Raw genomic sequence first — 23438 nt, forward strand, 5'->3', positions numbered from 1 at the left:
CAATCTATTATAATTTTTCATATATTTATGATGGTGAGAGATGAATTCTATGTTATAGGGCTAGCAGGGCTGTTAATAATCCAAGGCTCATTTTCCTTTGGCCTTGGTGATTTGAATCCTGTTGACCTATCAGCAAAGCTTCTTAACGGAAACCAAATGGTGGCTTGTCAAATGGTAAAGTTAAGTCAAACAAATCTGTGTAAAGTTTCTTGTATTGCTGCATGTTTATTAGAATTGCATTAAATTCAAAATATCCATGTAATGCATTTTATTTGGCAACATTTAACATTTAACAGCAATTTATTTGAGTCTCTTGTATCATCTACAATGGTTTGGTCAAGCCACTGGTGGTATTTGCAATTACATTTAGTCTTTTTATGATCCTGACAAGAGCTGGACTGTGACCTTTAAAGAAACATTTTAGAAGCACTAACCACACCTATTCTAGTTTGTGAATCTGCTGTATTGTTTACAAATATCTGACAATCTTTTAGGTCCTTTAACAAATCTCTAGCTCTAATCAGGGACTTGTTTGTAAGCAAAGTGTATTGTTTAGATTATTTTAACTGTTATACAGAGTGGGATATTTGCTCAAGTTTTTAAAAATTATCTTTGGATAATATTTTGGAAACACACCTGGAAACATTTGAGTTCTTCCTTTCTAGATCATTTTATATTATATTTTAGGTAGTAGCAACTCCAAAAGTTTTGATGTTTGCTTAAAAAGGAAGGGTTTATCCAAAAACAGTCAGGTTGATAATTATTTGGACATTGGGCATACAGTTATTATATGCTTACCCCAGTGTATCAATGTTGAATTTAAATAATGATTTATATAATAATTATATCATATTATTATATAAGATTATATAAGTGCAAACCTTCAGCTTTGATATTAGGGTGTTTACATCCAAACTGGGTAAACTTTGTATTTGCCCATAGCCCCACCCCTAGAAGTAAGCAGATAAAGGTTGATTACAAGTGTAGCATTTGCATTTTGGTATCTGTTTCTGTTAACTCAAAGAGCTGTCATTGCTAGTTAAGCAAAGCATCAATAGGCTGAGAAAACAAAACAAACCTAATCTGAGATATAGCAAAAATATTAAGTGTGGCCACATCAATTATTTTGTACATTTTTTAAAAGGAAGAATGCACTGTTGAGCTCAGGAACACCAAAAGACCCAGAAGATCACCAAAAACAACTAAGGTAGTTCCCTGGTGATGAAAAACCCCTTCACAATAGTTGGCCAGATCAAGAACACCCTCCAGGAGGCATATTTTTGTCAAAGTCAACAATCAAAAAAAGACCACCAGAGTAAATGCAGAGGTTTTTACCACAAGACATAAACCACTGTTAAGCCTTAAAAACAGGAAGACCTGATTAAAGTTTCATGAAAATTTTTTTTGTGATGTGACTGCTGACAAAATCAGCAAGATGAATTCAAGTGGAAAAGGCGATATTATCTGTTTAGATACAGCCAAATGCTTCCAAACTCATTGGATGGTGCTTCACAGTGCAAATGGACAATGACTCAAAGCATAATTCAAAAGCAACCGAAGACTTTTTTAAATGCAAAGATGTGGAATGTTCTGCCAATCACCTCATCTGAATATAACTGAGCATGTATTTCACTTGCTGAAGGGAAAACTGAAAGCAAAACACCCCAAGAACAAGCAAAGACTGAAGACAGCTGCAGTAAAGGCCTGGCAGAGCATCACCAGGGAAGATACCCAGTGTCAAATTAAAGTCTGGACACTGGCACACATTTTTTAATAACTGAAACATGATTGGCCTAAGTTATTTATTGCTATTTATTTTGGAAATGCTAAATTATAAACTGCAGAAAAATTGCTAATCATAGACAACAAAATGCAAAGATTTAAGATAAATGCAGGAAAATTATAATAACATAATAAATTATTATTTATCATGAAGAAAAGGCAGATAATAATTTATTCCATGCCTGCTGAGGTTCATCCTATAATCTTACAACATGGATACTCATGAGTTCAACACACACAAATAAAGTTGAGTAGAGACATGGTTGGATGAAAATTCAAGAGGAGGGTAGAGGTAGTAGAGGTAGAGGTAGAGCTAAATTTTCCATCACTGTTTTAGAATACTGCATGTACCAATGATGTACACAACACTGCGTGGCCAAATAGAAATGAGAGTATATTGCAAAAATATTTTTTTTACTAATAGGCCATTTTATTCTATTTTTGTCCATTGTCTAATATTTCATTTTGAGGAAAGCATTGCTGGTTTTGGATCCAGTATTTGGTTTTGCTCACAGTGGAATGTTTATTTGAGAACAAAGTTCCTGAATTGTGTGTGAGCAATTGAGAAAATCCTATAGATTTAAATTTCACACTATTATGTGTGAGCAGGTGTGTAGGAGTATGTTGCTGCTTAGAATTATTGGATTAAAGAACCGTTCTCGAAACATATGCTCAAAAAGTCCACTTCAATTCATAATTCCCTGGTAAGAGTGAACATGTGTGTGTGTGTGTGTGTGTGTGTGTGTGTGTGTGTGTGTGTGCGCACTTCACAAGGTAGCCAGGGGGCATAACTATAGTGTCATTAACATTCCAACAGCCATGCCAACACTGCTAACTCTGCACTACATGATGAGACAGCTCAGTTTCAGTCTCTATATGATCACTCTTTCTCTCTCTCCCTTATTGACACACACAACCCAATACACGTGCACATACATATGCACACACAAGTGCACAGACAGATACACACATAAACACACAAATATAATCACCATCTAGTAGTAGTACCAGTGCTGACTCATGCCCTTTTTTGCTTTCGTGATTAAGATGTCTCCTCCAAACATGTTAAACATGTTATTTCACACAGCATTTGTTCAGTTGTCAGAAAGGATAGCTAAATTTCAGGCAATTATCCCACCATGTCCTTGGGTTTTGGACATGTTTTAGAAGACTTGTTTTGCAGTGCTGCAGTCGCATTCTTCAGAAACACTCCAGTCATTGGTATGTGTGAAGGCCCACTCTGTTGGCATAAAGTGTTCCTTCATACCAACTTGTTTTCGTAGCTCTGCCTTAAGGGTATAGAAAAAGGCAACAGATACAGATAGAGTTGGGAACCAACTCTGATATAATCATGCCGTGTGGCTACATGTCGACAAGTGGAATACCTTTTGCCTCACAGCTGAGAGGTCACTGAGAATAACAAATACAATCAGCACTTCTTGTTCAGAAACATACACAATGTATTTGTGCCATATCAGAAGCAGCCAGTTAAGTCACACGTCAAAACTCTTCACTGGAAAAAAGGATATTTGGAGCAGTATCTGCATGTATTATGAGAGAACCAAGAGAAGAAAAACTCATGGATTGGATTTTCCCTCATTTTGACATAGTGAATAAAATCAGTATTTCTTTTTCTCATATTACAATAGCTTACAATGCAAGAAGAAATGGAATTGTCTCAAATATGTCAATATTATTTGCAAATAACCACTTCAAAACTCCACACAAAGCACCATAATGCAGAGTAAGAATTTATTTTAAAGTTACAAAATATTTACGAAGCTTATTTTATTTTTACATAAACTGTACAGAAATTACGTGTTTTACTGGTTGACTTTGTACCAACAGCTAAAAATAAGTTTCATTACATAGAAAATGAGAGAATTAAATATGAAGGTTTTGCTGTACAAAATAAAAAACATATCATGAGCTGAAATGAAATATGTGATGTTGTACTCTGACACAGTGATTAGGCTTCTTAAAAAGGATAAACAAATATTGTACAAATATTGTAATAGCCTTGCCACCATATTATAATAACTAAAATATTGGCCTCTTTGGTTCCATTATACGGTACACACAAATTTTCCACAAAATTCAGTTGACTATTATAAAAATATTTTTTTTCCATAGCATTTTGTTTTTGTCTTTTTTAATTATTTCTGCAACTTTTCAGTGCAAACATATGAACAATCATCCGCTTTGGAAAGAAAGCGAAAGATCACATTTCAAGTATTTGATAAAGAGTTAAAGATTAGCAGAACAGAACACTTGGTCTGGACCAGGATTATTATACATTGCATAGATTATGCGGCACTTTATATGACTAGGACTGAGTGAGGATTGGGGTAGGTGCACCTCTTGACAATCCTTTAGAAGGCATTTCAATAGGCAAGTGCTTTAAATTGTGCATTTAGGGCATTTTTGCAAGTGCTGTACTGCCAGCTGGTCAGTAATAATGCCTCCACAGAGCACATGGTGCTGACAGCATTTATGAGCCACTAAAGATCACAGCCAAACAGCTATAACATCACATTTCACCTGTTGGACCTCATGTCCTGGTTCAGTGGTCTGCCACATGGACTATGCATGTGCAGGGTGAGGGAAAGCTGCCTTGTTGTGTTGTTTAAGAGGGCACTAGCAGTTTCATTTAGCCTACCCGTTTGATATGGAACAATGCCACAGAAAATTTCAGCCATGGTAGTGGAAATGCCTTGAGGAACATACAAGGTGATGTTATACATAGTTATTGAAAACTCCACCTCTATGGAATGATTTGTCACTGTCTTTGAAGTGCTGATGTTCTGAAGTGTAAAGGACATTGTTATGTCAGTGCTTTCACTAGAACTGGAAGGGTTGCTGCTAAGTACTCAAAGCAATGGGCAACACCAGCTTGTTACAGGTAAATGTCCCTTTCTGTACTGTTCGAGTAAAAAGGGCAACATCATATTTTCAACTAGAAAAAAAAGTGTTTGGTGATGACTGTTCCCTTCTCATTTCAATGCCTTTGTGTTTGTAGATTATAACAGAATTACTCCTGTCATATATCTGACGAACCACTGCTCCATGCACACACACACACTAGTGTGTGATTGTGCATTTTGAGTGAACATATAATAACATGTATTTATATGCCTGTGGTACAGGACCATAAATATGTCACTGCTGTTGTAATGTCTTTTGATTACATTCAAAGTCTACAATTCCCTAACCAGCCTCAGGCACAGCCGCATTCCTCCACTATCATATTAGGAACGTCCCGTTTGACAATGTTGTACTCATCATCAAAGTAGAGCATGGACATGGTGCTGAGCTTGGTAGGGATGCAGCAGGAGTTCACTGAGCCTGGGCTTATGCCTCGCATGCGGTACTGATTGACCACAGCTGTGTGGAATGAGGAGGCGGAGCCCGGCACGCCTGCCATATATGCAGGGCAGCTGCCGTCGCAATAGTTGCCAAAGTAGCCAGCAGGTGCGATGATCCAGTCATTCCAGCCTATGAGCCTAAAGTCAATGTAGAACTGCTGCCTGCAGCACAGACCACCATGATTTCCATCACACTCCAGGCCACGCTTGTGGATACGATGTTTCCCCTCTGCCTGGCGTGCCCGCACCACCAGGAAAGGCCGGTGAGAGGGATCACCGACGTCCACCAGCACAGGCGCCACATTGGCTACCTCACAGCTCTCGCAGTGCACATCCAAGTCCTGCCGTCGCTCATCTTTCTGTAGTGCCACTCTGACTGCCTCTGACAGTGGGAATGTGTGCCAGCCACTGCGCTTCAGCTCCAGGCGCTTCTCAACCCATTTTTGCTGACCACCAGGCTCCTGGTAGTGCACCCTCACTGTCACCTTCCGACGCACACCTTTTTCTAGGCCTCCAGGCAAAAGTTTGATGTACAACCATAGATTGGCTTGCAGCACATACAGGTTCTGATTGCCCTCATTGGAGATCACAAAATAGAGACTGGACACTGACGTCAGGTCATCTATAGGAGATGGAGGGAAAAAAGTTTATTGAAGCACATGTATTTGTTTGATTTTAAAAGACATATAACAAATATTTAGTTGAAAGTTGCTATGAAAGTGCCAAAAATACCATATATAGCTATTTATGCCTGAGGTAGATTGCTCCGTCCTATCACATGAAAGCCCTGTCAGGTTCAGATTCCTCAAATGATCTTTTGTTCACCCTTTCATATATCACCCAGATTGATGGAGAGGCTGCAGAAGCACAACACTGGGCTTGGACCCAGTTGGCCATGTATTGTAGGCTGCTGATGCAGGGAAGTAAGGGTGGATTGTGAGTTCTGCCCTGGGGGGTTCATTGAGTTCACTGTGAGCGTAGTGAAAAACCCACAGCTCCTGGAGCCTTGGAGACTGACAGCACAATGCACTCTGTGAGGTATTATGAGACAACCATGGCACAGCCTAGTATTGAGCATGTTGCCTCTGAATAAAAAGGATGATCAGGAAAAATAAAAACCATTTGCATAGTGCAGTATTCTATATACTGTTGTATTCAGCATGTAGTCAGTGTTTAGAACAGTTCAGGATGCTGGCCTTTTCTTTTCCATTTTTGAAAAGTTCCATTGAGCCAGCAGACACTTGGTTGCTGATAGCTCCAAAGTGATGGATGGTATAATTAATCATATTTCATTTGATCTTTTGGTTCATGTTGCAGAGCTGCTTATGGCTGGCCTGTGCTGGATTGGTTGAATTACCTTGTTTGCAAACTGATTAGCTAAGGTCAGTGTCAACAGCTTGCCTTGGAAGATAGCTTGTTTCTCTGACAGCCTGTCTGGCCCCATGTAGCAATGGCTTTATGTGCACTCAGCCCTGTCCAGACTCGTTTGCCTGACTCTGCTCTCTGGCAGGAACCCAGTTTCTCTGCAGTCCCAAAGTGGCACACAGTTAAAACTCAGGAGGGACAGAAAATAAAGCACTGGGGACATGGTGTCAGCTGTTAAAAGCTGTGTAGCACAATATGAGTAAAATAGATTAGGAAACATTTCAACTGAAATTTTCTACCTCATTAACTGCTGGCATGCCCTCAAGTTATAAATATTCCAGCAAGAAAGTGCTCTACTGCCTGCCTCAACAGCTCCTTCTCAAAATGAATGAGATGCGCAGTGCAGACTGATCTGAATGATGGAACAACAATGTCCACTAATCTATAACGTTCCTCTGCACAGGAAAGCAGGAAGGGAGGTGAGGTCTGGAAAGTAGCCACATGATCCATTGCCCACATGCTGATTGGGTGTGCCTACTTTCAGCTGAGCTGAACCACAGATGGGCAATCAGCACTGTCTGGCCAAGTTTACTGGAGGCAGAGGAAAGACAGGTTGATTACCTGCTCTCATTAACACTTTACTCCCTTATGGAGCTCCGTATGACATTCCTTTCCGGTTCTCTTCCGGTGTCCTGTAATCTTAGGAGGTGGTGTACAGGTGAAATAGGCCAAACACAAAACTATTCAGTTAAGGTGACTATCCTAAGATAAGCAGCAAAGAAAACTGAGAGTCCAAGTCCAATATTACTCTCAATTCTAAAAGGGTTTTTTTTCCAGGTAAAAGTAATTTGACAGCCATTTTACAGGTGTTCTGTAAAATTGACTTGATTACATCACTTTACTAACCTTGAGGAATCCCAAGCATGTGCTGGGTATCAGCAGATGCCTGGGTGGCCCATTGAATTTACTACACTCTTAGCTGTTTCAGCCCATTCCTACCCGTTTGTCCCTGAACAGATCAACACAGCTAAAAGTCCACTGCATTTATTACAGCTTTCAGACCACATGCTGCCCCACCACTGCAAGCATGGGCATAGAACAGTGGAGTGCCAATGCTGTCAGTGTACCATAGCTATCCACCAAGAATCCCCCCCAAAAAATGTCAAACAGTAAATGGATAAGTGGACACATAAATAGCAGGCTCTTTATAATGCTTCACTAGAGATTGCGCTCATGCTCATATTGCTTTAGATGAGCTGCTTAGTTCAAGAATATGGGCTGTTGTCTGATTAGCTTCTAACATCCTGCCAATCTCCTGACACTATAGAATCTAATTTCCAAAACAGTATCTAATGTCAATAAAACAAAGATTTGCCAAGACGATCAATTCAAATGGGGTATGACTAACATGATGAAATTGCAGGTCCTGTTGCAAACCATCTGAATACCGCTACACTGGATAATGTCAAATAATAAAGCCTAATTTCCCGTGCTGGACTGGATGTTAAGAGTTCAGCGAGTCCGAATAGCTATGGACAAATGAGAAGCACACATCTCTCGCTTCGCTCCCGTGGCTACGGGACACCAAATCCTTCTGAAACGGACCACAGAACAGAGTTAACAGAGACGTGAAGCTGGCAGCTGTTCTCACCTGCATGTTGGCAGGGATCTCCATTCTGCCCTCCTAGAGTAGGGTGTGAGATGCAAGCAAACATTCTGGACAAACCACTATAATGGTTTATTTTAATAAAACTATTAAAAGTTCTGTTCCATGTTAAGTGAAGAAAGGGAAGTGCTGAGTTCTTTATTGAGAGGCCAGTTTTCAGCCTGCAACTGAAGTGATTTGCTGACTTATCTCCTAAGTGTCATAGGGATCCAGGGAAGTACACAGGATGAGCACATCTGAAAGCTCAGTGGAGGAGTGTGCCGCTCATTGCAGAATACCTTGGGAGCTTGTCCCAAAGCCATGCCCTCGCTGGCAACCTCCACTCTGGGGGTTAACGCCAGCTGGCCCTGAAGCAGAAGAGGTCCAGAGAGCAGGGACCAAAGCCAGTTTTGTGACACAATGCAGCTCAAAGGTGTCCTGAATAATGGGTGAAAATGCAAAGAGGCCTAGCTTTGCTTTGATATTTTAAAAGCATTCTTTGCAGAACTGCGATATGAGTAGACCATCCCCCCACTACAGCCTCTATCCCCCACCACAACTCAAATGTCTCATGCATTATTCGGTGTGATTTCTTCTCTCTTTTTTTTGTTCCTAATATTGACATATTGGGTTTAACAGGAACACACAGTGCCCTATCAATAATTGCTATTCCTTTTTGTCTTAAGTGTGTTTTATTTATTGTTGGTGGAGAAAAGAAGTTGTCCAAGCTTACTGTGCTGTACAGGTATTTAGAATAGGAAATAAAGGAGTGAGGCTGAGAAGTATCATGCTTCATTTTTCATTCTACAACCATCAAGAGTGAGAAAATTTAGACACCTTTTAGATTCATGTCAGGTCCCCATCATATCAACAATGATAAAAATTAATTATTAAAAAAAAAACAATAATAATTTCTCATCCAAGATCTGGACAGACATGTCAATGTTTCAATCTATAACTACATTTAATTTAATAAGTAATGTTTACACTTCAAAGTTTGACTCATACTCTTGTTGATAAGGTTCATTCGAAAGGGGAAAAAGTTATTATAACCAAAGCTCATTTAAGGATTTAATCTACAGTTATTGGAAATATCTAATTGGACACAGCAGAATATACCTAATTTGTGACATGTATGGATATATGAAATTAGTTTGATAAAGAAATGCTGCTAGCTGTCAGTGCGATCATCCAATAGTTTCATCCAGTTTCAGTTTGTAATTAGTGAAAAGTGTGAAAATATTCCATAATGTTGATCAAATTATTAGCTTTTACCATTCCACGCTTGCAGAAGGCTGGAATGTGTAAATGAGTTCTATTACCAATCACTACATGTTTATTCTATGCATGTTTATTCATGTTTATTTAACCCTATGAGATAGGGTTGTATAATTATTATCATATAATAATCTAAATATGCGATTTCATATATTTCATATGTTTCTGTGGGGGCACTGAATAACTAGGTTATGTAGCTTAATATTGTTAAAAAAATAATGCAATATGGCACATATCATGTTGCAATCTTCAATGACATTTTGTCGATATATCATGCTGCATTAGTCTTCCTGCTGATTTGCTTGAAATATAAAATCAATAAAACTAAAACACAACGTCCACGTGCTCAAGGGTGTTTTGGTAACTTTAATAATAAACGCTGCATAATCTGTGCAAACGTCATTCCCGTGTTTACAATGCCAAAGTCCGGGAAAAATAGGATTGATTTGTTATAAAGTTTGACATGTCCTACACACCTGACTCGGCAAAGCTGATGATTTCTGAGGTTTCCTCTTGCGCCTCGTTGCTGTAAGCGGCTTGGCCATCAAAGCTGGGAATCTCGAACCTCCCGTCCTCTCTCACTTTCCCGGCGTGTAGCTTCCTCAGTGCCGTGACCATGGCCGCCTTCGGGATCGGGTGCGTGATGTTAGGTCTCTGCCTCATCTGCAGTCTGCTCAGTATGTGCCTCTTCACCGCCTCCAGAAAGTCCGTGTCCATCGCGTCTGGAACGTCGGGACGGCCGAGGCCGCATGACGCGCACGAGTCCCGGGGCAGCGCGTGGGTGTCGCTCCCGGCGCCCCGCACTGACAGCACGCATGCCATCAAACAACACATCACCCGCATGATTACCTTCATCTTCTCTCCGCCGCGTCGACTGCCGATCGTCTTTAATTAAACAGACCGGGTGCCTTGGGATATTTCTTTACTTTGCATTCACAGATCCGTCGTGCCAGGTAAATCGACGCTGTGCAGCCACATGAGATATTTACACAATGTGTTCATAAAAAATACTTGAAAAGTTATTTTCGTCAGCTCGGACTTAAGAAGGATCTGAATTAGGAACAGTCCAGACTTCCAGCATTTGTCTTAGAGACAGCTCCGTGCGTCATGGTTTTGTTTTTTTTTGTTTTTTTTGTGTGTGTGTGTGTGGGTGTGAAGGATGCAGAGACTCCGGTCAGAAGAGATGGGCTTGACTTCGAGCATCCAAACTCAGCCTCAGGCTAGATCAGTGCGCGTAAAACACAGGCCACATTTCGTCCTTATAATGACGGCAGGAGAAAAATCATTCCAACACAAAAAGAATGCAATCAGAGTCCGAGATCCGATCGATTGCACAAATTAGTCACTAAAAGTACTAAGAGCTGAAACAGTGTCCTCTCTGTGATTGATCGCACCTTCTCTCCGTCCAGGTCGCCGCTTGGAATGATAATAGAGCAGAGAATCCTGACGTTCTAGCGGGTGCATAGCCTGTGTGTACTACAGAACCGATGTTGTGCTTTCCGTCCTTTCCCCAATGCAATCAACATACTAAAGCCTAACTTTTTATAGTTGAAACCACGTGGGCTGAGAGGAGATTACTGTGTGTGTGTGTGTGTGTGTGTGTGTGTGTGTAGAGGCGAGAACAGCATTAGCTGACCCGCACACTCCACAGCTCTGGTGGCCAGCCAAGGTTACATACACAATAAAGTGTAAACGTCATATTGTAACTCCCTTCTATTAGACTCATGTTACAGTCTGTTTTCCTGGAAAGTCTGATATGACCTTTACAGTATAGGCCTACTCCTTAATGTGAGTGTTAAACATTTATCAAAAGTGTAGTAAAATTATTAATGGTGTTATATGCTTTTTAAGGTTTATCGTGTGTCAATCAACATTTCTTTAGACCAAACCCTTTAATGAATTCAGGATCTTTGAATAGTTACTAAAATGTGATTTTTTTTCCACATTAGTGTGTTTTTAAATTGATGGACATTTATCTTTTTGTATATAAACCATTTTAAGAAGTGAATGAAGAAGCACTTCTGTTTTGGTGCTGTGGCGCCATCTCTTGTTCTGCCTGTGTAATACTTCTGACCTCAGTGCCTGGAACATCTGGTGGATGATGTCAAATTCACTGCAATGATCATCAAATAAATACAAACACATTTGGATCTGTGAAGTACCAAAGTATTTTGGAATTATTTTTAGCATTACTGCATAATCAAGATACACATTACAAACTTTTCAATCACAGCTTACTTTGTTTAATTTAGGTAGCTTGCGTCTAAAATGTTCATTCATAATTCACAAGGCATACACATATCTGTGTATGTTCTATAAACAAGAAAAGGTCTCATCATACTGTGAACATGCTGAACTTGGGTGTTTGTTACCACTGTAAAGAAAACAAAGTTAATCTAATTATGTGATCTACAGAGAGTCCAAAAAGTCAGGAACTAATGAGAATATGTTAAGCAAATGTGTCAACCCAAATATGTTGAGGAAAATCTGCAAAAACATGATACAGTGGATGCAAAGATATGTACAGCATAAGGGTGAACATGTACAGTACATGGAGGTTTCCTCTGGGATCTCTGGTCTCCTCCCATCTCCCAAAAAATGCCAGTAGGCGAATTGGTTTTGCCCTTGATTGTGAACGAGTGTGAGAATGTGTGTAAGGTGCCTTGTGATGGACAAGCATCCCATCCGCGGTGAATTCTGGGTGAATTCTCCCACAGGTCCCCCAGTAATATTGTGATGGGTTCCGTCTCCACCGTGACCATGACTGGTATCCATCCATCCATCCATCCATCCATCTTCCATACCACTTATCCTATCACAGGGAACTTGGCAGGGGACACCCTAGACAGGGTGCCAACCCATTGCAGGGCACAACTGCACACACATTCACACACTACAGACAATTTGGAAATGCCAAAGTACCTGGAGGAAACCCCCAAGCCACGAATGAAAACTCTGTGCACACAGGGCGGAGTCAGTATTTGAACCCCCATTCAAACCCCCAATATATGGTAATATATAAATCAGATTAATAAATCAGAATGCCACTAGTGTACCAGCAGTAAAAACGATAAGTATGTCCTCATATAGGACAATTAAGTCTATTTTTTTTCTCTCTCTCTCTCTCTCTCTGAGAAAGTAGCATTTGCTTCTATAGAACTTTTCACCCTCTCTCAGCTATCTCCCAAAGTCATTTGCCACACCGAAATGGCAGCTTGGTCTTTTAGAGGTTTACCTCCGAATATGAGCAGCAAGTCAGGCATTGGGACCTCCATAGTGTCCTCTGTTTCATTTTCTGAATGCTCATTGTCCCTGTTTCCTTGTGCAAATTGGTTTTCAAAGGTGAGGCAGTTCCCATATGTCTTAGTACTTTTTAAGCTGACATGCAGATTCTGTAGCTCTATGTCCTCATCAGGCTGCTGCTTTAAGGGACTGGAAGGGAAACACTTGTTCTTGAAGGGTCTGAATGTGCTGTCCTTGCTTTTTGATATGGAGAGTTCTTTACTACTGGTATTATTTGGTGGTCTGGGCTGGAATTTAGGGCCAAGACCAACACAGCGGTGGTGAATCCGGCATGGAGCAGTGGATCCAGGCAATGAAAGCAGCCTCTCCCACATTAGTGTGGTAAGATTGAGACGCCACAGGCAGTTAGTGGGAGCAGTCTGGGTCTCTCCTCCACCAAAGAGCAGCATGCTGTCCTTGTACACTGCAGCTGAGTGGCCCATCAGTTTAGAGGGTCCTGAGCTGCACATTGAAGTAGGGAGGCAGAAAATCAAATGTTAAATATAATAGTACAATGAATGGGCAATTAATCAATTGTTCTTTTAGATGTATTCCAGCAGAACCTGGAGTGATACGGTAGCCTTGCTACAATAGTCGGTGTTCTCGGTGTTACACAGTGTTCGGCTGCACACCGATTACATCACTTGCCAACGCGGCACTGCTCCCACTGTCGTTTTGCTTTTTTATAGTAATAAAAATCATTTTGCTCAGTTAGAGAATGGACACTACAATTAAAAACTGAACGCGTCTGCTCAATTCAGCATGAGGCGAATGAGCCAGAGTCGCAGCACAGATCAGCAGGAGTCAGATTTCGTTTTTTCTTATTAGTTTTTTATTAGATACATAACTCCATGTAACCTTGTAGCTATGCTCATTGCCCAAAGATTAAACGATAGGAAAATGTCCTCACGGTCACATCTCTATGATACAGTATTAAAAATCAACACATAACATTTTTATTGTTTAACAACTTGTGTAGTCAAACAGGCAAAAAAAAAGTAGCCAAGTAAATGGATTAACTAATGGCCAGTTACATTTCGATGTATTTTTCACGTTCTTGAAACAACATAGTTAGAGCTGTGTCTTTTATCATGTTTCATTTTGTTGCCTGTTTGACTACCTGACAAGCAACAAAACTCTAGCGTTAATCATTAAGTAGCAGCAGTAAGCGTTACTAGTAAAGGTTAATTCAATGGCAAGTGAGTCAGATTAAGAGACGGTAATGTGCCAACTCTCAGCATGTGGGTTTTGGGCAGTTTATATTTTTTACTGGGCGTATCCAGGGTCTCATACTTATTACAAAGGTATCAGTGTTTCATGCTCTCTTTGTACATTTTTTTCCAAAATATTCTTAATTTTAATTAGGTGCAATTCACAAGGTTTACTCAAAATAAATTTGTCATATATTATTAAAACCATATATTCATACATATGCAAGTTGCATATTCCAGTTTATTCGGTACACATGCCTTGTTCCTATCCTCATTATATTAGGTACACCTACCACAAACATTATGTTGTAAGTATACAATTACTGACTGTAGCCCTGCTATTGCTATGTACATGTTGTCAAGCCACCTCTACTCCATTCATAAATGGAAAGACCAGTGCTGACCTGATCTTATTTGGATGGTGGTCCACTCTCAGAGCAGAGGTGACTGACATGGTGGTGTCAGTATCACTGCCTGGTTTAGAAATAGTTCTCCAACCAAAAATATCTAGTGAACAGAGATGGGCTAGTAATGTCAGTAACTGTAGACCTACAAAGTGCACATATATGTTATGACAACCTGATAATCTGGCCAAAGAGCATAGGTAGAAGGTACTAGTGGTACATAAAATAGTACATGGAGTTATGTATCTAATTAAACTTGGGACCTGATTTACTATTTAGTAAGGGCAAACAAATAAATTGTGCATGCCAATGTGGGTGTATTTTGAATGATTTCCAAAGAATAACTATGTGAACGATATCACACAAAGTTGGGACAGAAACAATATGCACATGAGGTTTTTGCATGTGCCATATGTTTAGCCACAGTTCATGAGTTCTCTCCTGAAATGTTGAAACAAACTAATCCATAACCACAAGCACATAACTGTGGGTCCAGTACAGTGACTGCATATATGAGTGGGCAACATGGCACTATTCACTCCCATTGTGCCTTTTTGAGGCCTTTTTTGAGCAGTACAAACCGAGGAGCCAGTGCATGCGCAGTTGATACAGCCAATCGGGCAGTGTGCCCACCCATATTAAAAGATGGTCACTACATGCCATCCACAATTCTTTACCTAATGTGCAACTTAAAATGGTGCATTGGCTAACACAAAGTGCAAAGCACAGCGTTATTAATTAATATATAAAATGCTAAACTGTATCATTCACAGGCATGTTGATTTTACAGCTGTCAGAAAAAGATTTTAAAGCTTTGCGTCAGGATTTACTGAGCTACTACTTGCTAGCTAGCTGACATTTTCCATCATTTTAATGTAAGTATATGTAGTGAATGTAAGATACCAACTGAAATTATACTGGTAAACAGCAGTCAACATTTACACTCAGCACGATTTTCATCTAGCTCTGACACCTGCAGTTAAGTGTCTGTGTTGGACCTGAAGCTCCAAATAACTCCTATAAAACGCATTTATCATAAGGAAAATTACTGGGAGAGATATCAAGGTCAGCTGAAAATGACAGAACATTATTCAAGAAAATAATTTGTGGAACTGTAACTTAAAAAAAGAAGATTGCCTTGGTACTCATTTACTAGCATAGGAATAGGCGGGGTTAAAACTTTGTATTGAAGACAACCACTAGAGGGCCTCAGAGACATTTTGGCTTCAATTTTGACTCCCTGTTATGACCTCCACTCATATACACTCACCATACACTTTATTAGGAACACCTGTACACCTACTCATTCATGCAATTATCTAATAAGCCAATCATGTGGCAGCAGTACAATGCATAAAATGTGGGCCACCTTCTTCGGGTTCACATCAACCATCAGAAAGGTGGGGTGTGATCTCTGTGATTTTGTCCATGGCATGATTGTTAGTGCTAGATGAGATTTTCACACGCAACAGTCTCTAGACTTTACTCAGAATGGAGCAATAAAGAAAAAAGATCCATTGAAAAACAGTTCTGTGGCTGGAAATGCCTTGTTCATAAGAAAGGTCAACGGAGAATGGTCAGACTGGCTTAAGCTGACAGAAAGCCTACAATAACTCAGATAAGCACTCTGTACAATTGTGGTGAGCAGAAAAGCATCTCAGAAAGTACAACACATCAAACCTTGAGGCAGATGCACTACAACAGCAGAAGACCACATCGAGTTCCACGTCTGTCAGCCAAGAACAGAGAGCTGATACTGCAGTGAGCACAGGCTTACCCAAAACTGGACAGTTGAAGACTGGAAAAATGATGAATCTCGACTTCTGCTGAGGCACACAGGTGGTAGGGTCAGAATTTGGCGCCAACAGCATGAATCCATGGAGTCAACCTGCCTGGTATCAACAGACCAGGCCGGTGGAGCTGGTGTAATGGTACAGGAAATGTTTTCTGGTATACTAAGCCCCATTAATACCAAGAAATAATCGCTGGAATGCCTATTTGAGAATTTTTACTGACCATGTGCATCCCTTTGTGGCCACAATTTACCCAACTTCTAATGGCTACTTCCAGAATGATAATGCACCATGTCACAAAGCAAAAGTTGTCCTAAACTGGTTTAATGAACATGACAATGAGTTCAGTGTTCTTCAGTGGCCTTCCCAGTCACTGGATCTAAATCCAGTAGAACAGCTTTGGGATGTGGTAGAAAGGGAGATTCATAGCATAAAAATGCAGGAATTGTGCAGGAATTGCATGATGCAATCATGTCAACATGGACTAGAATCTCAAAGGAATGTTTCCAACATCTTGTGAAATCAATTTTAAGAGCAAAATTCCCAGTATTAGTATAGTGTTCCTAATAAAGTGTTTGGGCCAGTATAACTGACAATGATATGAATGCAAAATAAAAGATGACTTGTGAATGAAAAGCTTCTCAAAGGCTCTGTTTAAAAGCTCTTGGAATCAGAGCATTTCATGTAATTTCACGGAATGTGTGAGCATTCAGTGAATGTCTAACATGGAACCATGTTAGATACCACTTTGCCATGGTAATATAAAATCAGCATTTTAATAATAATTTTGAGATACTAAGGCATGATCTTGATAAATCTTCTCATTGTTGAAACCTAGTCAATGGTATCATTTTGTCTTCAACTGGTGGAAGACTTCTGCAAATTTCATACCTGCTTTTCAGTTGTACTAATTTGAACACACATATCTTTTTAGCAATCACTGGGGTTGATCATATGATTTTCTCACGAGGTACTGATGCAGGTCCATGTATGGCTGTGGCAGCTCCATCTCCATAGGTCCCTCTGCTCCTTCAGACCTTGCAGACCACCGTACAGGTACATATAGTTCTGGTGGGTTATGACAGAGTGGCTATGCCGAGGTCCAGGACCCACTTGTTCAATACTCAAGAGTGACCATAACCTGGAGTCTAACACAGAGACACATGGTCACAGTCATTATTTGCAAAAGCTGAAAGCAGGCATTTAACAGAGCAGCTGTGAGAGAACATTGGATTTTGAGACTACTGGATTGTAAATGTTTATGTATACGTTATCGTTTCAAAATTTGGACATTACTCTATTTAGAAATAACACTGAAAGTAGTGAATTTCACAACCTGCGTACGGTTGATGTGACTACTTTGGGAAATTATTTTTTTATTATTGAAACTCGTACGAGGATTTGAAAACCACTGTTTACAATACTTCAGATCATAATTTGAATATCATCTTGTCTACTGGGTGTTTATCTCATCTGTTGGGTGTGAAATTGCTGTTATTGCAGCTGAAGGCGCAACAGAGAACAGTTGACTCACATTTCACAGTTACAAATGACTAAACTTTTGAGAAATAATGTCTGGCTCTGTGTCTGTGTGCTAAATTGTCCCTGAGTTATAAAACCAAGAATACTACAAAATGTTTGGAAACACTTTAAAAAAATTATTATTAATTACCAAAATGATTGATAGATTGAAAGGTACATTTTTCTTAGGAACATCCAAGTAAAGCCATGTGCAGGCATGAGTATGTGCTAGCTTCTGCATCTACATATTTTAAGATCATGTGACAGGAGGCGGGATTTTCATAGCAGGAACTGGCTACAACCACAGTTGTACAAATTGTGACTATAGATATTATATATAGTATTATATGTCCAGTGTGCAATAGGATTATGAGCCACCGATTTGTATTTCGTTAATTTACTGTCTTTACATGCGTTCCTCCTAAGCACCAAAATTATCACAGACAAATGTTTTGGGCAAGACTGGAGAAGAGAATCATTACTCATTCCAATGTGGGAGAATCTGGCTGGTAAACAACATCCAGGCATATCGACTGTCACATGCAACTCAAATCATTTGTCTCAGAGTTTAGGTCACGTTCATGTTTCTTCCTATAACTTAATATTACTGACCCATGTCAAATCTCCAGAATTCCTGTGAGGTCCCTCGCATGTCGATGTATCCACCATAAATGAACATACAGGATCCCAACACAACAGCGCTGTGTCCCTTTTTGTTGGATGGTGCCACATTCTAGAAAAAAAAAGAAAAAAGATGTAGAGCAGATAAGATTCACCTGTAAAAGGTTTACTAATGCATTCAAAAGCCTTAATGTGTTAGAACATATAGTATATGTGGTGGTTTGGGAAAACCCATTGGATGGTGCCACATGTGTTTTAGTAAATAACTAAAAATGGTGAAAAATAAGGTTCTGGCCAAAATAGGGCTTTTCTAACTATAACATACACCTCAACAAATGACATGGAAATATTTAAAATTAAATAAATATAATTTTTAATCTTGCCATGGCTATTTTCCTACCTTCTTTAAATGCAATTTGCTCCTTTTTTTTGCTTGTGGGGGTAACCAGAATTTAAAATGTTATAGACCTTTACATGTAATTGAGAGTCATACAAAAGATAAACATATTTAATTCCAGGATAGCCTGTCGTGTTTTAAAAAAAAATGTCCTCGTTTCACTGCATAAAGGGTTTTCCTAGGCTGCCGCGCATTTAACTATGCAGGAGTCTTTATAAACTTTATGTTAATCTTTATTATCTCTTACCTGAGAAAGTGGACTTTGCTCTTCTATGTAGAACCAGTGTTCTTTAGCTGCAGAAAATAGGGATTGCGAGTAAAAATAAGAATGTATGAGACAGTGAGTATCTAAAAAATAATTAAACATATATGACTGGAAAACATGGTTCTGTGGGTCCTTTTGACAATGTCACTTTAACAGAAATATTTATTAACAATAATCTATTGCATGATTTACATTGTTTATTAGGATTTCTTTAGATAAATCACGCTCGACATTTTCATTTATTCATTAGGCATCACCTGTGTCAAACAACCAGAGAGGTGTTTTTGAGTCAGAATATGCTGAATCCCTCAAGCCTCCGAAAACATAGAGGACACCCTGAGACAGAATGAAAGCATAATATGGGTAATATAATGGGTAATACATTGTTTTACCATATTACTTACCCAGTCGCTGATCACTTACTTTATATGGAAGCATTATATGTAAAGACAACAATAAATACCGGATTAATATTTTAAATCACCTGATTAGGCACCATGCTGTGTTCCTCCAATTCGTCAGGTGCATTGTCATCATCACAGTCCAACTTGACCCACTTGTTACATACTAAAATTATGCAAAAAATTATTTCATTTCACCAAGCATTTTATTCAACTAATGAAATGCATCTTAGAGTCAGACACAGAACAATAGTGATGACTTACCCACAGAGTATTTCCAGAAATCTTTTAATGAGTGCTTCACTCTACCTCCGAGCAGGTATACGTTCCCATTGTAAGCACAAATAGCATGCTTATAGCGGTTACATGGTGCAGGAGAAATCTGAGGCACAGAAGTCCACAGACAGGAACTGGTCTTCTCGCCCATACTAGGCCTGTGAGGGTGTCATAAGGGCAATCACTCCTGGAAACAAAAACAAATTTGTTTTAGAGACCAAATAGACAAGAATACAGCTGTGGCTGAGGTAGTAGAGCGGGCTGTCCACTAATCAAAGGGTTGGTGGTTCGATTCACGGCCCACGTGCCGAAGTGTCCTTGGGCAAGACACTGAACCCCAAGTTGCTTCCGATGGCAGGCTAGTGCCTTGCATTGGTGTGTGAGTGTGTGTGTGAATGGGTAAATGAAAAACAGTGTAAAGTGCTTTGTAGAACTGCTAAGGTTAAAAGGCGCCAAATAAGTACAGACCATTTACCACTTTACTATAGAATTACAGTTCACATCCAAAAAATGCTTTCAGCAAATAGGCTGTGGTGGTACTGAGAAATCTTTATTACAGGTAATATAATCGGTCACATTGGCAGGTGATGTACAGTCATGTGATCAGATCAGATACGACACACCCACTATGTTGCTATCATTATACAGGACTATATGACACCTCCCACACAAATACATTTAATGTGATTTAAGAACATCTGTGTAATAGCTCTGTAACAGTAAATCTTTAAACATTTTATAAATGCATTCATTCATTCTTTCATTACTGATGTTTTAACTGCATTCAAATGATCAAGTAGAAATGTGTATTCACATTAATAAAGAACATTATTTTAGCCAAAATATCATAACGAAGACATTAATCATACAACCCCAATTCCAAAAAAGTTGGGACACTGTGTAAAATGGAAATAAAAACAGAGTGCAATGATTTGCAAATTTCATTTTTCAAATTTTTTCACAACAGAACATAGAAAACATATACAATGTATAAACTCAGTAAATGTACCATTTTAAGAAAATCTTTTTGAAACTGATGGCCACAACACGTCTCAAAAAAGTTGGGACGGAGGCAACAAAAGGCTGGCAAAGTAAGTGTTACTAAAAATTAACAGGTGGAGGTTAATGGGCTCAGAAACACCTCCAGAACTCATTGTCTGTGAACACAGTTCGCCGTGCCATCCACAAATGCTGGTTAAGGCTCTATCATGCAAAGAAGAAGCCATATGTGAACATGATCCAGAAATGCTGCTGTCTTCTCTGGGCCAAAACTCATTCAAAATGGACTGAGGCAAAGTGGAAAACTGTTCTGTGGTCAGACAAATCGAAATTTGAAATTCTTTTTGGAAACCACAGACGCCACGTCCTCTGAACTAAAGAGAACTGAAGAGGAGAGGGACCATGTGGCTTTTTATCAGCGCTCAGTTCAAAAGCCTGCATCTCTGATGGTATGGGGGTGCATTAGTGCCTGTGGAATTGGCAGCTTGCACATCTGGAGAGACACCATCAATGCTGAAACGTATATACAGGTTTTAGAGCAACATATGCTTCCATCCAGATTCCATCCCATTTTTATTTCCGAGAGACTCTGCCTCTCGAAGATACTCTTTTTAAAACCAGTCATGTTACTGACCTGTTGCCAATTAACTTAATTAGTTGCAAAATGTTCCTCTAGCTGTTTCTTTTTAGTAACACTTAATTTTCCAGCCTTTTGTTGCCCCATCCCAACTTTTTTGGGGGCGTTTGATATGTTTCCTATGTTCTATTATGAATAACATATGGGTTTATGAGATTTACAAATCATTGCATTCTGTTTTTATTTAAATTTTACACAGTGTCCCAACTTTTTTGGAATTGGGGTTGTAGTACAGCATAAGTGCTATGTTAAACTGGGCTATAGGCAGGTCTCACCTGACCACCACAACACAGTGGGGTTGACTTAAACACTTTATTTAACCAAGATATTTCTCTAAATGTGACAAAAATAACGAAACAGCTTGATTTTATAGCGCACAAAACCTGTAAAGAATTAAATACCAAATACCAACACATTATCAAAAGTATTGTGTTAATTCTTGAGTTCTTATAATCCTAGTTCACACCACACAGAGAGACGTCGACAACCGCTAACTTTTAAAATTTGGCCTTTGGATTTAGTGTGTTGGGAAACACGAGTGTTATGTTCACACTGCCCCAACAGACAGCCAGACTTGCTCCTGTTACCACAATCAAAATTTTACTATTACTAGTGTCTTTAAATGTCATTCTTTGCCTGAAAAGACGAAGAGCGAAATGAAAGGGGTCGTGGGGTGACGCCTCGGTTGTTGTGATGTGAGAGAAAGGGTGCTTACTTAAATTTATGCAGAGATCTGCAGACAGAGCATGTGTAGAGCGTTCAAACTTTTTGCTCGGTTTGCCCACAAGCAGTTTCAACAACTCTGAGAAAGACATCTCAACGTAGGCTATGTGGTGAGTTAAGACCATATTATTAGGTCATACTTTATGAACAATATTTTGAGAGACTTGTAGCCAAGGACCCCTCTGTACAGATTTATATTTCATGAGCATTATTTAAAATGTGTACAACCTTGTGAGTTTTCTGTTCATGAATTTAATACTCACGTTACACATTAGGTTCAAGTTATTTACAGACCTGCTTGTTCTTGTGTTGTTGAGGTTTGGATTAAACAACCAAATGAAGGTGAACCAGTCAAAAAGAACTAATAACTACTAGACCTCACTAATAAATATAATAGTTTTGATAATGATGTATTGTGATTTCCACGGTTATGAAGAACTACTGACAAACAGGGATAACAAATACATACAAATTCTCCCTAGTTTAGCTGGAAGGGAGGGGTTTGTGATGACTGTTACTACAACACTCACCTAATACAAAACTAATAACCCCCTGTTACAAATCCTATTATGATTTCAGATTATGGAATTCCTACAATTCCATAATCTGCGTCCGATCGGATCTGAATCCAGCAGAATGTAAACAGTAACCAACCAGAACACATCCCTCTGGAGTTTAAACAGCCAGCACGGTGTATCCGTTAGTTATCGGTCTCAGCAACCACATTTCCACGGATAATAACTAACCTTTCCCGCTACTTCAACACAGAAAACTGACTCATCAAACACATTTAGCGTTGTCGGTGGATATCATGTGACGGGAAATACAATGTTCAGTCTCCGCTTTAGTAAGATATCATATCATGCTAACGTAAACCCTTTCGTGTTCGTATTGTTAAGTAGTATTATATAACTGTCTTATAAGTGTTATATAACCGCTCATGGTGCACCCCCCCCCCCAAAAAAAAAAAAAAAAAAGAAAAGTTTATACTTCGTTTCAGATCACTTACTGTCTTAACTCTTCCTTCTTATAGTGATGTGTCGTTCGCGAACGAGTCAGCTCATTGAACCGGCTCTTTTAGGTGAACAATGAGAGCCGACTCACATATATGAGCCGTATGTGTGTGTTTTTGTCTTCACTTTTCCTTCTGTTGTAGATGTACAACCCCTGGCAGAAATGATGGAATCATCACACTTAGAGGATTTTTTTTTTTTTTTTTTAAGTCTTAAAGTCTTTTTTTTACTTCATAGCAAATAAACAAATCATAGATATGACACAAAACAATATTTTTTTCCCAGATCAAGTAGAGGAAAAAAAAATATGGAATCACTCATTATTGAGGAAAAAAATTAAAGTTGGAATCATCTTGTAATTTGCATTTCCAAAACAAATACTGACAAAAAAAGTCTAAAAATGCAAATTAGTGTGCAGTTAAAAGAGAGTGGTTACAGACCTTAAAAGACTGCATACAGA

General features: G+C 39.2%; 2 protein-coding genes across 5 annotated transcripts; both read right to left on the minus strand.

Moving 5' to 3' along the window:
* Positions 1-4827: 4827 nt before the first annotated feature.
* Positions 4828-10538, minus strand: inhbb (inhibin subunit beta B). The gene is made up of 2 exons (XM_053626731.1): positions 9912-10538; positions 4828-5769 (listed from the first exon to the last, which is right to left on the minus strand). The coding sequence occupies exons 1-2, from the start codon at positions 10288-10290 to the stop codon at positions 5000-5002; spliced, it is 1149 nt and encodes a 382-aa protein (XP_053482706.1). The 5' UTR covers positions 10291-10538; the 3' UTR covers positions 4828-4999.
* A 25-nt stretch (positions 10539-10563) lies between these two features.
* si:dkey-3d4.3 (uncharacterized) lies at positions 10564-23107 on the minus strand. 4 transcript variants are annotated; one of them, XM_053626727.1, is made up of 8 exons: positions 22975-23107; positions 19595-19793; positions 19414-19496; positions 19187-19265; positions 18912-18958; positions 18259-18379; positions 17093-17273; positions 10564-13179 (listed from the first exon to the last, which is right to left on the minus strand). In XM_053626727.1, exons 2-8 carry the CDS (start codon positions 19755-19757, stop codon positions 12609-12611), a joined length of 1245 nt encoding a protein of 414 aa, XP_053482702.1. In that variant the 5' UTR covers positions 19758-19793; positions 22975-23107; the 3' UTR covers positions 10564-12608. The 4 variants fall into 4 exon arrangements, with proteins under 4 accessions (XP_053482702.1, XP_053482705.1, XP_053482704.1 ...); XM_053626730.1 differs by lacking the exon at positions 22975-23107 and adding an exon at positions 22712-22916; XM_053626729.1 differs by lacking the exon at positions 22975-23107 and adding an exon at positions 22620-22916.
* Positions 23108-23438: the final 331 nt, after the last annotated feature.

Source organism: Ictalurus furcatus, chromosome 6 (assembly GCF_023375685.1).
Source record: "Ictalurus furcatus strain D&B chromosome 6, Billie_1.0, whole genome shotgun sequence".
Taxonomy (NCBI): Eukaryota; Metazoa; Chordata; class Actinopteri; order Siluriformes; family Ictaluridae; genus Ictalurus; species Ictalurus furcatus.

Coding starts and splice junctions, on each gene's coding strand:
- si:dkey-3d4.3 (XM_053626727.1), bottom strand. CDS start 19,757: ATGGGCGAGAAGACCAGTTCCTGTCTGTGGACTTCTGTGCCTCAGATT. Junction 19,497..19,594: donor TTTCTGGAAATACTCTGTGG/GTAAGTCATCAC, acceptor GCATAATTTTAG/TATGTAACAAGTGGGTCAAG. Junction 18,380..18,911: donor AGCAAAGTCCACTTTCTCAG/GTAAGAGATAAT, acceptor TTTTTTTTCTAG/AATGTGGCACCATCCAACAA.
- inhbb (XM_053626731.1), bottom strand. CDS start 10,290: ATGAAGGTAATCATGCGGGTGATGTGTTGTTTGATGGCATGCGTGCTG. Junction 5,770..9,911: donor CATCAGCTTTGCCGAGTCAG/GTGTGTAGGACA, acceptor CATCTCCTATAG/ATGACCTGACGTCAGTGTCC.